We start from the raw sequence: 16,428 nt of genomic DNA, 5'->3' as shown, positions 1-16,428 counted from the left end.
GATCCCAATTCGATAATTATTCACTTTCCTTTACCATATTTCTAAAAAATATCCAGTATCAGTTTCCTTTTTTTTCATCTTCTTACTTTCCCTATTTTTCTTCTTATCCCAACTTTCTTTTCTCTTCTTTATTTCTTCTATTTTTTAATAAAACGGAAAAGGGGGCCGTGACTGGGAATTCCATATATAATAAACACGACCATGTATTTATTTATTTTATTTTATTTTATTCAGAAGTCCGATAAAAAGTTTTCTCATTTCAATCGAATCTAATATGTTCGAACTTAAGAAATGGATAATATATTCCAATATAATTAGACATAAGAATATAGCTTCATGAATATCCCCACCAGGGGTGAAGGGTTCCCAATCACGACTTATCCCATGCATCTCATTTGCACAATACAGGGTTTCCCAACCCTCATTTGTTACAGAGCTTTTTTTTTCTTTTTTCCCCTTTTCATATTATACATTTAAGTAAAGTTGAATACATTATAAGACTTATTTACCACATCTGGACATTAATCTTTTAAACTGTGAAAAGAGCTTTACAGATAGGGTGCCGCAGAAGTAGTGACTCACTTGTTAGTTTCAGTAGGTTAGGCTGTATGATTTCAAGGATCTCAAACTGCGCCCGTATCATCCTTGCCTGCTGTACGCTCTCAATAAGGACGATCCCGATCGCCGTATCAAGGATTACGTGCTCATCGGCACGCGTGCTAATCGGCATAGTCCGATTTTCGTGCACATCCCCACGGTATTTTTATCTTCGAATCTCATCATGCTCTTCCCCACGCTACCAGCTGTCAAGTGCGGACACCTGGCTTCGTGCCTTAGGAGGTGGGAGTGGAAGCCTTGTTGTCATCTCGACGTTCCCAGAGGCCAGGTGTGCACACCTGATTCCCTGGCCTTGGTGCTGGGGGTGGTGGTGAAGAAAACTATAAAAGGCCAAAACATGATACTGCGAATGCAGTACCACATTGATCTGCAATGGAGTTCACAAGGACCTCTATGGGTAAAGAACTGTTAGTGCATGAAGGATATCAGTATCATTTCCAGAGGAAAAATAGAGATTCTACAACATGGGTACGTGAAAATCGTTAATATCTCCATAAGTGAATTTTGAAATTTGTAAACAGAAGGCTGGAGAGGTTATAGTATACCTGAAAGTTTTAATTACATTTATTTTGGAAAACTTAATTAATCAAATCCATATGTATTATTATTATTATTATTATTATTATTATTATTATTATTATTATTATTATTATTATTATTATTATTATTATTATTATTATTTGGTACATTTATGAAATAAAACAATTAATCAAAACTGAATCTTTCTTTCAGTTGTGTGTGAAGAGAAGGACTTCGAACTGTCCTGGCCAAGTGAAGTTGGTGGAGGAAACAGCAGTTGTAGAGAGAAATCACACATGTATGCCAGACGTCGCTGCTTGCGAGATAAGAAAACGACTCGCAAATTTCAAGAGAAGAGCAGAGGAAGAAATATTTACAAAGGTAAGTCAGATCTTCAAAGACGAAATGACAGTACCAGTAAACCAAAGTTTAGATTTGGTGACAATTCCAATATACAGCGACAAGAAAGGCTATTTGAAAAAATCAAGGAGAAACGTTCTCGGCTTGAAACAGGACACACCAACGGATAGCAACGTCTCCTTTCCTGACGATATTCTCCTATTTGAGGATGGATCCTCATTCTTGCAATACGGCAGATTAGAAGAAGACAAAAGGATTTTGTGTTTCGGTTATGAGGCTTTAAGACGAGCACTGAAAAACAGTGAGGAATGGTTCTTGGATGGAACTTTTAAGAGTTCCTGTAAACATTTTGCACAACTAAATACCTTACATGCTGATATTGGAAGTATACATAGCAGTACTCGGTCGTGCCCGTTCTTTACGCATTGCTGCCCGACGAACGTGAGTCACGTACAGACATCTGTTTTCATTCATAAAATCATGGTGTGGAGCTAACCCAAAATTGCTGAAAGTCGACTTCGAAGCAGCAACTGTGAATGCTCTGAAGGCTGTATTCCCCGCTGCTCAGGTCTCAGGGTGGAACTATCCCTTTAACCAGGCAATTTGGCGGAAGGCTCTCGGCATGATGGAGTACACAAAAAACGAATATATACACAACCATGTGCGGATGTGTACTTCTCTGGCACTTGTGGCTCTGGAGTGCGTTGACGATGGTTGGTTGGTCATCATGGAGGACTGTCCAACAGGAGAAAAGTTTGAGGCGTTCAATGAATATTTAATTGAACAATGGCTGGAGAATGCTAATGTACCAAAAAAATGAAAAACTGCAGTGGGCAAAGGCAAAGGACGAACAACGTCGTTGAAGGTTGGCATCATCGATTGAACAGCACCATATCAAGAAATTCACCGCATCTCTTCTCTCTTATAAAGGTGTTGAAAGGAGATGCCACATCCAGTTTCCATGTTCTTAACAGAGAGGAAGTGTTTGGCAACAGCCAGAAGAGGAGAAGGTTGACATATATGAAGCTGGATGACAAGATAAATCAAATACTGGAAAATTTTGGAGAGGATGGTGACTTGTAAAGATGTCTCAGGAGATTGAGGTAAGTGCATGAAGTCGAGTAGGCTAGATATTGTAATGTGTAAATATTCATAAGTTTGTAGCCATGTATTTTTTTCGACGAGGTGCAGTTACTACGAATATACTCGACAAGGCTCCTATCGGAGTCGCCTAGGCATATGGATCGAATGCGATGTAATTATGTAGTCATTGCTTTTTTCCATGCTCTTGAGCGGCATGTTATAGATCGTCCAGAAGTATCAACATATATTTTTATATGTTTTGCACAAGTTTGTATCCAAACTAAATTTTGTAGCTGTGAAGTGTTGCTTGAATATGCGTAACTTTGTATTGATGTGGTTTAATTTTAATATTTCATAAGTTTGTAGCAAATTGTATGTAGTTATTAAGTTTTGCAAGAATGTGCGTAATGTTGTACTGGTTTTGTTTTATTTTCATATTTTATAAGTTTGTAGCCAATTTCTTATAGTCAGTTCCCTTTTCTATGTAAACAGGTTTCCACGCCTCTGCGCACCTCGCCTCAGGGAGCGTGCGGATTAGCACAATAATAAATAAAGATAAAAATGCCGTGCAGATGTGCACGAAAATAGTACTTTGCGGATGTGCAAGCGTGTCGATGTGCACCACACCGTATCAAGTTTGCTGAGTGGTACCTTCGGTCGGTTGGAGGGAAATCCCGACTTCGAGAACCACGTAGCCTAGACGAACGAGGCAACGTTCTATGTGTCAGGATCAGTGAACCGTCACCACTGAGTGTATTGGCATCTTGAAAATCCAAATGCGGTGATTGAACATGATCACCAGAGTCCTGGCGTGAGGGTTTGGGGTGGGGTAACGCTTGACGGTGTGCCAGGACCGGGGTGCAGAAATGTGCGTCTCCGGATGCATGTATCAATGTTGATGGCCGCCAGGTGGACCGCCAAATGGAGAATAGGGATTACATACTGTAAAGCAATTGATTTTTATATCATTACTCTATATCTACAATTTTGTTTCATGCCATTCTTGCTTATAATAAAATTGTACTGATCACTCAAATGGTGAGTCACTACTTCTTGCACACCCTGTAGAAATCTCAAAGGTAAAGTAAGATCAAAATGACGGAAAAGTGGACTTGATTTTCTTCTGCACTGAACACGTCATATGTAGTCTTGGATACTTACTTGGGCTCTCCTCTTCTATAAAATATTTGAAATGGCAGAGCAGACAATGGAGTAATTAGTATTATAAACACAGAAAATAATAAGTGAGATATTATGTATCGCATTCGATCACTGGTATAGTACATGAAGAAAATGGCCAGCACTATCCATATAATCCATGAAATCCATTCTTCCATTGCGGGCAGCAGAAGCAGCATCTGCAAAGAAAGTATGAAAGAAACCATGAAATCAGTTCAGCTTATTAATAACAAACTCTTGACGTCAATGTCTGTAAGGTAACACAATATTAAAGCCGTTGAAATATTTGGGGAGCTACTTGAATTAATAGGTGTTGGAAGTTTATTTACGAAGTCCTTTGAATAGGGAGTTAATAGAGAATAGGTAGATATAACAGCTTCGAGGCTAGTAAAACTCATTTGATAACGTAAGTAAATGTTAAACTCCGACAAAGCAAGCTAATGTCTTGTTTAGTTTTTAGTCCTTCCATTTGCATAATATTATTCAGTTGATTGACTGATGTATTGATAATAGATTAACGTTCCTATCAGCAGCGAAGCTATATGAGACGTGGACCTACAGTTTTAACGTGAAATTGGAGCCAATAGGCTCCCGCCAAGTCTCGCACACCACAGTTGTGTGCGCTAACTACGTTGCCACAAAGGAGCTCATTAGAAATTTTAATTAAAAGCAGCAAAAGTTTTGGTATCAGTACAGCCAGTAACAACGACGATTCTTTTAATAGTATCAACATCGCAGATATTGAACAGAGAGTTCAAATTTCTTTGCAGTGTAAACAATAGAACTAACTTAACTGTCTTTTAAAAGTGGTGTTCGGAAATAATGTATGAAATGAAATGAAGTCTATCAGTCTAACGTCCCACAATTATATCCTTTAGGCTAAAGGAGTTGATGATTAAAACAAGTGAATGATGGTAGAATTCCTGGAATGAAAAAGTGGGAGGAAACGGGAGTATCCCGAGAAAACACATGGATACGATGTTGTGCACCATAAACTTACTTGGCCGGGAGTGCTTCCTCCGGAAACAAAGTACATAAACTGGAAAATGATTCCTTACATATATACGTATAGTATCGTACAACTTCCGAAACCCCTTACTTACCTGTAAATTTAGTCTAATTTTAGGATAATTTTACATATTTTAATATAACTAACTAACTAACTCTGTGGCCTATGGAACCCGGAGGTTCAATGCCGCCTTCACAAAATCTCTCCACTGACTTCTATCCTTAGCTAACTGCATCCAGTTTCTACTTTGTACTCCTATTTTTGCGAGATCCATCTTAATATTGTCCTCCCATCTGCGCCTAGATCTTCCTAACGGTCGTTTTCCGATTGGTCTTCCAGTCAAGACTTTGAAAGCGTTTCTACTTTCCTCCATTCTAGCTACATGACCCGCCCACCTAAGCCTCCTAGACTTGACGACCCTAACAATGTTGGGTAAACCGTATAAATTATGTAGTTCTTCGTTATGAAGTTTCCGCCATTCCCCATTCCCGTTCCTCTTGGGTCCGAATATTCGTCTCAGGATCTTGTTCTCAAATACTTTTAATATAATTTATCCTTATATTGAGTTTGGAGCGCCTAGACAAACTTTGGATCCTTTCGAACTAAATCCCCGCTCACACGCCAGCTCTCACGGTTTTGAGTATCTGGAAGGGTTGTCAGAATGTAATGATGAGGTCGCAAGTAAACCAAAGATTCTACAGACCAAGTGCAGAAAGGCTGAGTTTTTTTTTTTTTTTTTTTTTGGTCTATATAGTTCTGTAAATTAATGTTTGAACTCTGTGAATAAGTAAGCATAGCTCTTCAGTAGCCAACAATAACAGTGTTGGCAGCTGTGGAGGCAGTGAACATTTTCATCCAAATGTTGAAGGCTTAAAGAACAGAGGAAGAGTTTCAGAGAGCGTGTGGATTGCAATAGAAACAAAACTACAAGAGTTTGGACTCATATCTCCTCAGCTACCGTGCAGTAAGCATATCCCGAAAAGACTAAAAATAGTTGCATAATTTAACACCGCAGAAGCCTAATTACGTGGAACCTATTACGAATATTAGAGCAATATCATTCGCGACATTAAGTCTAGGTACCATCATCCTGGACTAATGAAATATCTTTACGATAGAGGTTGCAATTCTAGAATGTAACTTCTCTCAAGACACTAGCGACGTTTTAAGAGAATACCGTGTCAATCCTGACCGACTACTCTCAGATGTTAATTTTGCCCATTTCCAAAAATTTGAAAGTTCTGTTTGAAAACTTCAAGAAACTCGGTGAAGAAACAAGAGAGTTGTTTCTTGAAGTACTGAAAGTCTTTCGTCTCCTGCTTGTCATCTCGGAGAGAGAAGTTTTTCGTGTTTTAATACTGCAGCGTCTCAAAACATACTTCAGATCCACAATGACCCACGCAAGACTGAACCACTTCCCAATTCTTTTTGCATAACCGGATAGGCTTTGACTCACTGTATGTGAAAGATCTGTATACAGAATTCACAAATAACTCTTACCGCGCAACTGTCTGCAGAAAAGTGTGAACTCTGCTTCTGAAACTCTGCAGTTTCTGTGTTGAAGTCAACTGTGGGATCACAGGTACTCGTTATTTTTATATGAACATTTAAAATAGTAGTGGTATAAAATCGGTGAAAACCGACATGGTTTTCAAGAAAAACGAAACCGGTTTCGGTGAAAAACCGAACCGGTCTTTGGAGAAAACCGAAACCGGTTTTCAGGAAAAGTGAAATGTCGGTTTTACGAATTTCGGTTTTCTAGAAACCAGTTCCCGGTTCTTAATAAAAACCGGTTTTGACCATTGCTAATTTAAAATCAAATCAAAGTTTTAATATTTCGTTTATATCAAAGTATATTAATAATTGGACGTTAGGTTTACCTAGGTACAGTTGGCGCCATATATGCACCATCAATTGAGGATTAATGGTGTACAGATAATATTAAGAAAAGTGTGTGTGTAGTGAGAAACTGTGGATTAACTATAGAATTATTTTGTTTGTTTGAGATGTCTTCAGCCTGTGGTTGCTGGCGAGTGAGAAAGTGGCTTTGATGTCGAAGGTATAGCAACAATCAATTCGTACCACGCAAATTTTAGCAAACTGTGTTTTATATGTACGAGGCGCATCCAGAAAGTAAGTTTCCCACGCGTCCCATAGCTAGGAAACCGTATGTTGTGCAAAGCGACTGCGTGTACGTCAGAGAGTACGTTCCTAAGATGGCGCATGCGCCAGCGGAAGTTCCCTAGTTTTCTCAGTAGCGTCGTGGCAGTGGTTGAAAATGAACGTTCCTGTTCCAGCTCCCTCCGCCTGTGAAGTGCGAGCAGTGATAAAGTTTTTGAATGTACAGTGCATAGCACCGATTGAAATCCATCGTCAGCTGTATCGTTGCAAAAATGTCAATGCTGACCCTGTGCGCCTTGCTTTATGCTCTAGGGTCAGTTGCTTCAACACAAAACTTCTTGATCAACAGGTACTCCGTGGCAGTGGTGCAATAAGGAGCGGAAAATCTGCAGGAACTGCTTGCTCATGCCGTTAGGCCCATGGGCCTGGCACAGCTGACGATGGGTTTCGATTGGTGCTCTTGTAGTACTAATTCGCAGAATTAAAGCTAGTAATTTAGTCTTGTAGGTTCGAGAAACACATACCCGTATATTTAGACAAGTTTAACAAGTGAATGAACAAGTTACTAGTCTAGAAACAGAACCCAGAATTTATAAATATTTTACTTTTTACCTGTAATATTTGCTTCATATAGTTTGGAAGTCTACCGTAATTTCACAGCGAGAAATGAAATTCATTTATTACTAGACATTGGATTTTTATGCAAGTGTATACTTTGTTTGCTTATATGTATCTCTGTTAAACTTGGTATGGGTTTCTAACAACAATAATACAGCTCGAATTTGAATTTTTATAATGCTTATAATCAGTGGCGAAGCGTAATCCCAAAAGCAGGGTAGGCCCGACAAACTAATAACAGAAATAATATTTAATGTATCATAAAATGTTTAACATTAGACTCACAATTATATTTTCCTTATTGAGTTAAACAAAACAAAAAAAAAAACTACCAAATCTATTTATTTTAAAGAACTTTCTTAGCTATAATTCTAACACTGTTTAGAGGTGAATTTATATGCATGTATATATAGTAGTTTTTTGGTTGTTGTTCAATTTAACAAGAAATAATGAATATATAAGCAAAAGTAGTCTATTTGAAAATGGAGGGAGAGAAAAAGAAAGTACATTCTTACAGTTAACTGTCAAATTTCTTGGAAAGTATAAGCGTTTGTTACTTGCGTCTCCCAAAATAAGTACAATATTGCATTTAATTAATGTATCACGTGATAATGACTTCACTAGAAATGTTAATGGTCAGAAGAATCTTCATTTGAATCAACGCAAGATATTTAATGTTATATTCTATGCAATGACATATTTAAGGGAGGGGGAGTGCTTCCGGGCTTAAGCACTCACCGAAATTTTATCGCAACCTTTTGTTGTTCACATTTCAAGGAATGAAGTTAGCAAAGCCTCTCCTGAAACAAAATCGTCAATACTCCACTGATTCTATGAAATGGAAAACTCAACTAAAATTACACACAAATATAATTAATTTATACTGTATTGTAGCGTTTGTAAATGTATGCATATGTTTAATGTATCAGACTTATACCGGGCGTTCCAAAATAAGTGTTACAACTCTTGGGAGGTGAATCCTGCCACTGAGACAAGAAAAAAAGTTCTCTTGAACTTTCGGCTATCGGACATAGTTTCAGATCTACAAGGTGCCGAAAGCGTGGGAAATTGACTTTCGGACGCCAATAGTTCGGAAACTATCCAACGTAAAAAGGGCGGGTAAAAAATTCACTGAAGAAGTCATACCTGCTGTATTGAATTTTGCATGTTTCACAATCCTACCATGCACGTGCAAGGGATTCCCCAAAGGAAAATAGGGAGTCCCGAATAATCTGCTAAATGAAAGTTGGTCTAAATGGATATGAATTGATGAGGTTTTACCAGGTAACAATAATTCGTTTGTATTAAGTCGATATCTGGAACAAATACAAAATGGCGGACACTTTCATGCCCGTTGTGTGTGGTTGCATAACCGTCAGATACGGATACTGGCCAACAGTGACGTTCTGAGTATTAAGTGTAGCGAATTTGTAGTCAAATGCTCTAGAAAGACATCTGGAGCGTCGGTAGAGCACAAGAGATGAAGCAGGGGGATTCACATGTGTGGAAAGACGTAATGAAAAATGCCCAGAAATGCACTCATACTCAGTAAACGTGAGTTCAAAGCGTCGGAAATGTAAGGATTAGCGTCAAGAACATGAAAACCAATTCACCATTAATATTCCCTCAAACCGACGCAATATGATGTGCACGGTTGCATACCAATAAGGATGCAACAAGTGAGGACAAGTTGAAATTGTGTAAGGGGACTCACTAAGAAACTGGCTAAACTAAATGAATGTCTCTAGTGGGATCGCATGATCGATATTGAAATGTGGTCAATGTGTGTGTTGATATCGACATGTAGCTAATGGACAAATGTCAACATGTCCCACTACTGCTAGGACACCGTCTCACATGCGAAAACTAGGAAAATAACGTTTTACATTCTGCTATTACATCTGGTGCACTTTTCGGTAGAACGTAACTAGAACACGATTGTATCAATGTCCCACTTTGTTTGGGACATTGTCTCACAGTCGACACATATGAAAAGAAATCTCTTAATCCATGGTTCAAATTGTGATAGAGCGTGAAAATAACAAACTTATATCATGTCTCACGTCTTCTGGGACATATGGCGTACTCGATATCAAAATACCTCCAGAAATATGTATCTTACACACAGTACACATGCCAAGACAAAGACGAAAATGAACCAATTTGACACATGTAACACTACAGCTGGAACACCATACATATGGAAAGTAAAACGACATGAGAAATAGGAAGAAACGTCTTAAAGCTCTGATTGTTCACAACTGTGCAGTAGGAGTAACAAAATGTAACACACAAGCATGTCGGGAGCCTGTACAACATAGGGATGGCCAGAACCGGTTCCTGGTGGAACCGGTTTTCGGGTCTGAACGGATCCGGTTCCGGAACCGGTTCTTCGGATCCAGGTCTGGAACCGGTTCTGAAAACCGGATCTCCAAGAACCGGTTCCTTGTGGAACCGGTTTCGCTGGAACCGAAACTTTGTGACCATCCCTACGCTAAACCCGAGCTGCTGGCAGGCTGTGAGCAGTATGCTAGATGAAATGGTAGAAGCGACAGGCAGGCACCCAGGCAGCGGCAGCTTGTCTCATTTGGCTAAATAAACTGGGTAACTGGCAAACTCTGGCTAAACAGGCAAACTGGCCAACTCATTTGGCTAAACCCCCCTGGTGGACCAAAATTTTTTCTGGGGGCACAAGCGGGTCTGGGCGGGGAAGGCACAAGCGCATGGTCCTCTTTGCATTTTTTGAAGGTGAACTTTCTGCCTCCTTTACGGGTCTTTGGGGGCTTTCGGATCCAGGTCTGGAACCGGTTCCTAAGATCCGGTTCTGGAACCGGGTTTTCAGATCCAGATCTAGAATCGGTTCTTAAGATACGGTTCTGGAACCGGGTTTTCGGATCCAGATCTGGAACCGGTTCCTAAGATCCGGTTCTGGAACCGGGTTTTCGGATCCAGGCCCTTTGGGGAATCCCTTGCGCGTGCATGGTAGGATTGTGAAACATGCAAAATTCAATACAGCAGGTATGCCTTCTTCAGTGAATTTTTTACCCGCCCTTTTTACGTTGGATAGTTTCCGAACTATTGGCGTCCGAAAGTCAATTTCCCACGCTTTCGGCACCTTGTAGATCTGAAACTATGTCCGATAGCCGAAAGTTCAAGAGAACTTTTTTTCTTGTCTCAGTGGCAGGACTCACCTCTCAAGACTTGTAACACTTATTTTGCAACACCCGATATTATATATACTATTATGGACCAGGCCCCATGTAGAAAAAAAAAACAATTCTACACAGAAACTTCCTACTCTGTGTTAAGGAAATCACTTTATAACATATTAGCATTGAAAGACGCCTGCAACGCTAAAACTAAACTCCCAGAGATGAGCTTTCGCACCTACCCAACAATGCGTGCAATCCCAAGTTAAAATAGTTTTGCTTCCTGAGCAGCATAGCCCGTAAACCTGTCTAGCGAGCTGGTGAGGCTCAGACGGAAGGGACTCCGAGTGTTTCCACTCTGCTATTTTGTTACCGAAAAAACTGAAATGTTGAAGTATTGATTTTATTTTATAAGAAACCGAAGGTAAAGAAAATATACGGTAGAAAACAGGGTAGGCCCGGCCTCAGAGCCTCATAGTACGCTTCGCCGCTGCTTTTAATGCATGTTTCAAAGGTTAGAGCATATATTAGTGCTTAAGAACATATTCATCATATTTTATAAGTTTCTATTTCAGATGCATGTTTAGAGCATGGAACAAATCCGATTTTAGTTTGTGTTTTCAATGCATTAAATGTCTATGCAACAGAACGGCTTTCGCGATTAGAGAGTGGAAGAATGTCTAGTTTATGGAGGACCAATAATGTTAGCAACCGATCAGCAGAGCAAAGACACATACAATTGACAAGACATTAAGACAAATCTAGCAATGATAAACATTGTAACATTGTGTCGACATCAATTCAGAAGCAAGAGACGCGAAGAATGCTGGTCAGTGAATGCTTAGCTCTAGTTGAAATTCAACACGAGCTCCAGTAAGTTCCTAAAGTCCAGAAGGTATAACGTCGTTGGTTTCCCGCGCTTGGACCTGCTCGTCACTGGGAGTGTGGTAAGAGGGTAGCCAATCACCACCAACCGTCTACTTTGCTCAGCGAACCACGAGTAACTAAGCTGGCCAGTCCTCATAAACGTCACTACAACTTTTCGCGGGTAGTAAATTTGGGAGCTTTGTGGAAGACAAACTGGCGGATGTTATTGCCAGAAACTCCGACTACAAAATAGTTGAAGCCACGGGGAAAATACCTTCAAGGGTTAAATTTCAACTTACCAGAAAATATATAAATTTCCTCCTCTGAACTGATATTGTCCAGTTACATCTATTGATGTCAACGAGTCATTTTGTGCCTACAAATGTCACAAACTGACACCAAAAAATGAAGAGAAGCATTTTGTGATATACTGTAAGGCTAATTACGGAAAGGACTAAATTCTTAAAACCGAAACCTTTTTTTTTTTTTTTTTTTTTTTGTACAGTGGAAACGTGTAGAAAAGTGAATCTTGTATTATTTCGTGTAAAGTAAATGTACTTTAAAATACAATTGTGAAGAAATCCTAGAGACTATGTAAGGAGTATATAAACTGTAACTGTCGAAAGATAAAGCAAACCTTCGATGTTGTACTTCATCTACAAAAATTTGTCACAACTTTGATGTATGTTTGAAAATGTTCTCTTTTATTGCATTGTTAGTGCATATTCAACAGCATTCATATTTTATGAATTTTAAATGTATAAGATTCCGATGTCCAGTTATTACATACACTTGTAAAGTATTTTATTTTAACTGACTTCTATTTTAGGGCCATATAAATTTGTAAAATTAATGACAGAAATATGTATTTTTTCCACAAGAGTAATGTATAGTTACCAATTGGAATCTTACTTGTGACATACGTAATAATGTTACAAGATGTAATGCAAACTGTATGTTTTGTAATCATGTAAAACTTCTTTAGGAAGCCGTTATGGACTTAAGTGCTTTAAGAGGCCAATGTCTCACTGCAAAACAACTTTTTTCTGCGTATACCCACCATCGTAGACGCGCCTGCTCCTTATGAATGTGTTTCCGTGTGGGTTCTTCTCCATGCCCGTGCTGACTCTGTTAGATAACTAAGGTCAGGGGCTTGTGGTGGACAAACACCGTGTGCGTGGGTTTTCTCGGGGTTCTCCCGTTTCCTCCCACTTTCTTCATTCCACCATTTCATTCATAACTCATCATCACCGTCTCCTTTAGTCTAACCGTGGGACGTAAAACTCAAAAATTTCATTTCATTTCAAGGTCAGGGGCTCACCCACGAAATATGCATCGGATCCGGACTAGTGATGGGCAGTGGGAATATTCCCGGTGGGGAGGAATTTAAAAATGGGAATATTCCCGGGTTTTTTCCCTGACCTATAAATTCCCAGGAAGGAATTTATTTCCAACTTTTTACTTTATCTTCCAAATTATAAGAACCATATGACTAATTACTTTATTTTAATATATTATGATTTACTTCTAGGTTTTAAAGAATTTGGAGGTTAAAAATTTAAAATTCTTTGACTGTACTTTATATAACTAATAATATGATTTTTTAAGTTTCATTTGAATTTGCACTAAAAACTAAGCTAATTGTTTATATTGGGGTGCCAAAAATAGCAAAAAGTAGAAATGAGTTGATAGTGATGTTCAAGTAGTCATGAAAGTATCAAACACAATTTTTTTAGGGCAGTAAGTAGGCATGGGCGCGAGACCAAACGAGACGAGAACTGAAACAAGTCTCGTCTCGTCTCGCAAAATCAAAAGCTGTTCTCGTCTCGCGTCTCGTCTCGTCTCGCAGACCTAAGTTCTCGTCTCGCGTCTCTCAAAATTTCGGAAGTCTCGTCTCGCGCTCTCGCGCGAGACTTCTCGCGTTGGTCTCGCGGTCTCGCAAATCAATACTGGAATAATGTAGTCTTCATTCGACCCTTTTAAAATAATGTATACTCAAAGTTTACATAGTTTTGTTTCATAGTTGCATTGTTACACAATGCTTATCCACTCATTCCGATTCACAATGCTTGATTTTACACCCCACATTCTCGGTATTAAAAAATGCCGGTTTTCTGTAGTCTGTCTATGTGAAGTATGAATGAAATTGGCATGTTACATTTGAGTAATCTTACTTGCAAGATAAAAGCTTTCAAATAACTTGGTAAGAACGGTAACTCAAATAGCCGTATTTATAGTAAACATGCAGCGTTAGTAATATATATTTCACAACTTAAATGCACTTTCATCTAAACGTTTTCTTAACAATTGAGACTTAAGAGATTAATCTTTAATAACTACAAGAAAGACTAGAATGAGCTTAACTAAAAATGTATTATTATTATTATTATTATTATTATTTTATTATTATTATTATTATTATTATTATTATTATTATTATTATTATTATTATTATTATTCTGAAATAATATTTCAAACTGTTTGCAATCTGAAACACTAGTTTTTTCCTCAAAATCAAAACAAAACCATAAAAAAGTAGTGGAGTACCGACAGCATTTTTCTCCCCCTCCTTTTCTGACGAATAAAAGCTAAGCAGATATCAGTTCTGGTTTTGGTGAGAGGATCCGTCTTGCAGCCATAAATCCATTTATCCTAAATTTATGTTTACGGAAAGAAACAACTGCTTTATTTTGACTAAAAAATTTTCCTTCTTAAACAAGCCAATAGGTCCTTTTTCTGCCTTCATAAAACAAGTTACCGTAAGAAAAAAATTTGGTGGGCAGCGGAAACAAATCTGTTCTAAACCCAGAGGCTTTACATCACATTGGAACTAAACACGTGTCTTTTTCCCTTATATATATATATATATATATATATATATATATATATATATATATATATATATATATATATATATATATATATAGATAGATATAGATATAGATATAGATATAGATATAGATATAGATATAGATATATAGATATATAGATATATAGATATATATATGTGTGTGTGTGTATAATGCATTGAAAATAGGAAGAAGAAAGAGTGTCAGAGACAGACAGACCGACGCCTCGAATTTCTGCACTGAAGGAAAAATCAAAGCGAGCCGTATATTTTTGAACTAGGATATTTTTACCGAGGGTGCAATAACAGAAGACCGGAAACCGCAGCCGCAAATATGCAATGTTACCTAAGTTCATTGTTTCCGTCTACAAAATTTTCCGAAAAGACAGCTTCCAAATATGTCCTCAATAAAGAAATAAAAAAAGTGTATTGTACTGGTGTTTGCTATCCTACTTTTATGATTTGTCAAGATGTTGTCTCATCATCAGGAGGAGGGTGGATACACAAGACAAAACGTGATTGTTTCTCCTATTTGCCTCCCCCTCCTCAAGAACTTTATGACCAAAGATCTTGGCTCACGACCCCAAAGAGAAAATAAAGAAAACAGTGTAGATAATGGAAGAATCTATTTTATTGCATTTTGGGGAAGTAGTGACAAAGAAAAACTAACACTATCTTTATTTCTTGAATCTTTTGTTATGAGGAAATCTCCTAAAATAACTAAATTTTGATTAACCTTGTTAACTTAAACCTATCATGCAATCAGTAATTGTGACAACCTGACCAAACCATTTCAAGAAACAAGAACAGCTAACTAAGCAACTATCAGTGTTGCCGAAAAGTCACAACACTTATCCCGTTAACTAGATACTTTGAAACTACCAAAATGAGAGTAAAACATTAAAAAATCAATACAAATTTCATAATACAAAGGAAAATTGTATTTTTTTTTATTTCCACTAGTCGACATAATTTATAGTAAATGTTCAAATAAATGCTAGCCCAAAAGTTTAGAAATAAACTATTAGTTACTGACTTGCCTCCGTCTGCGATTGTCTCTACGATTTCAGGTGATGATGTTGTGTGGAAGGGATGTTTCGATAAGAACCATGCACTTCTAAGGTATCAATTTTGTAGAACATTAACATCTTTGGGTAGTTCATAATTATGACAGCATTGTTCCTTACTGCAAAGTACAGCACGAACGCACAATATTGGTTTACCTTTTGTGGACCCATTCTGTTCGAGGGTTGGGGATGAGCAAGTTCAAACAAATTTTCTTTAAATTTGGCTTCACTCGAAATAAAAATATTTTATATCCACTCGAGAACTCGGTTCAAAAATCTCCAATTCGACTCGATATTTGCTCAAGTCTCGAGTAGTGTCGGGTCCAAACGAGTTTAATTCTATAGTATTAGTAGTTTTTATATTAACTAGTGATGCTCACAAGATGCGACAAGAGGAAAAATTAGTCTATCTTGAGATGTCGTTAATGTATTATCTCGAAACGAATGTGAACTGTTTCTTGAATATCACCAGTCCTGGTCACGAGGCGAGACAGATTTGATTTTATCTCGCCCAGTCTCTATCTCTCGCCTCAAAAACAAGATTAAACAAAACAAAATACGAAAATTTAACTGTTTGTTTAGGCAAATAGTAAACATTTTCACTTTCGGTATGACCAGGCCTGAATTCAATTCATTTTTGGTGTTTATTTAGCGTGGTAATGGTACAGGAGGAGTTATATAAAGAATAAACACGCGAAATCAGTGGACAATTTACTGAAGATATTTTCAGCGAAACAATTGTTGTTCTAATTCTTTTGCGAAAGCTTCATCCTCAACCATATAAGTGTCTACACGTTCAGCCGAATCTTTATCGAATTCATCGTCTAGACCGTCTGAATTCTTGTCTGCTTGTCAGAATTTCTCTCGAAACTGTTTTCGTATTGAAAACATGGTAAGTTCCAAAGGCTTTTGGCAACAACAGATCCTTTCATTTCTTTTTGGGCAAATCATTTCATAAGAAAATGAAGAATTTGTCATCTGAAGCTGTAA

The 16,428-nt window shown here is 37.9% G+C and overlaps 1 protein-coding gene across 1 annotated transcript in view; it reads right to left on the bottom strand.

The window, feature by feature from the left end:
- The window catches only part of LOC145665953 (1-acyl-sn-glycerol-3-phosphate acyltransferase alpha-like), a 91,883-nt gene that overhangs the window by 46,447 nt on the left and 29,008 nt on the right, over positions 1-16,428 (bottom strand). The window contains exon 2 of the mRNA XM_081733059.1: positions 3,742-3,938. Coding sequence (XP_081589185.1) covers positions 3,742-3,938 — 197 coding nt within the window. The remainder of the gene's footprint in view (positions 1-3,741; positions 3,939-16,428) is intronic.

The sequence above is a fragment of the Thermobia domestica genome, chromosome 1 (genome assembly GCF_964235325.1).
Source record: "Thermobia domestica chromosome 1, izTheDome1.hap1.1, whole genome shotgun sequence".
NCBI classification, from domain to species: domain Eukaryota; kingdom Metazoa; phylum Arthropoda; class Insecta; order Zygentoma; family Lepismatidae; genus Thermobia; species Thermobia domestica.
Note: the sequence above shows the minus strand (reverse complement) of the source record. Positions and strands in the feature narration are given on the sequence as shown.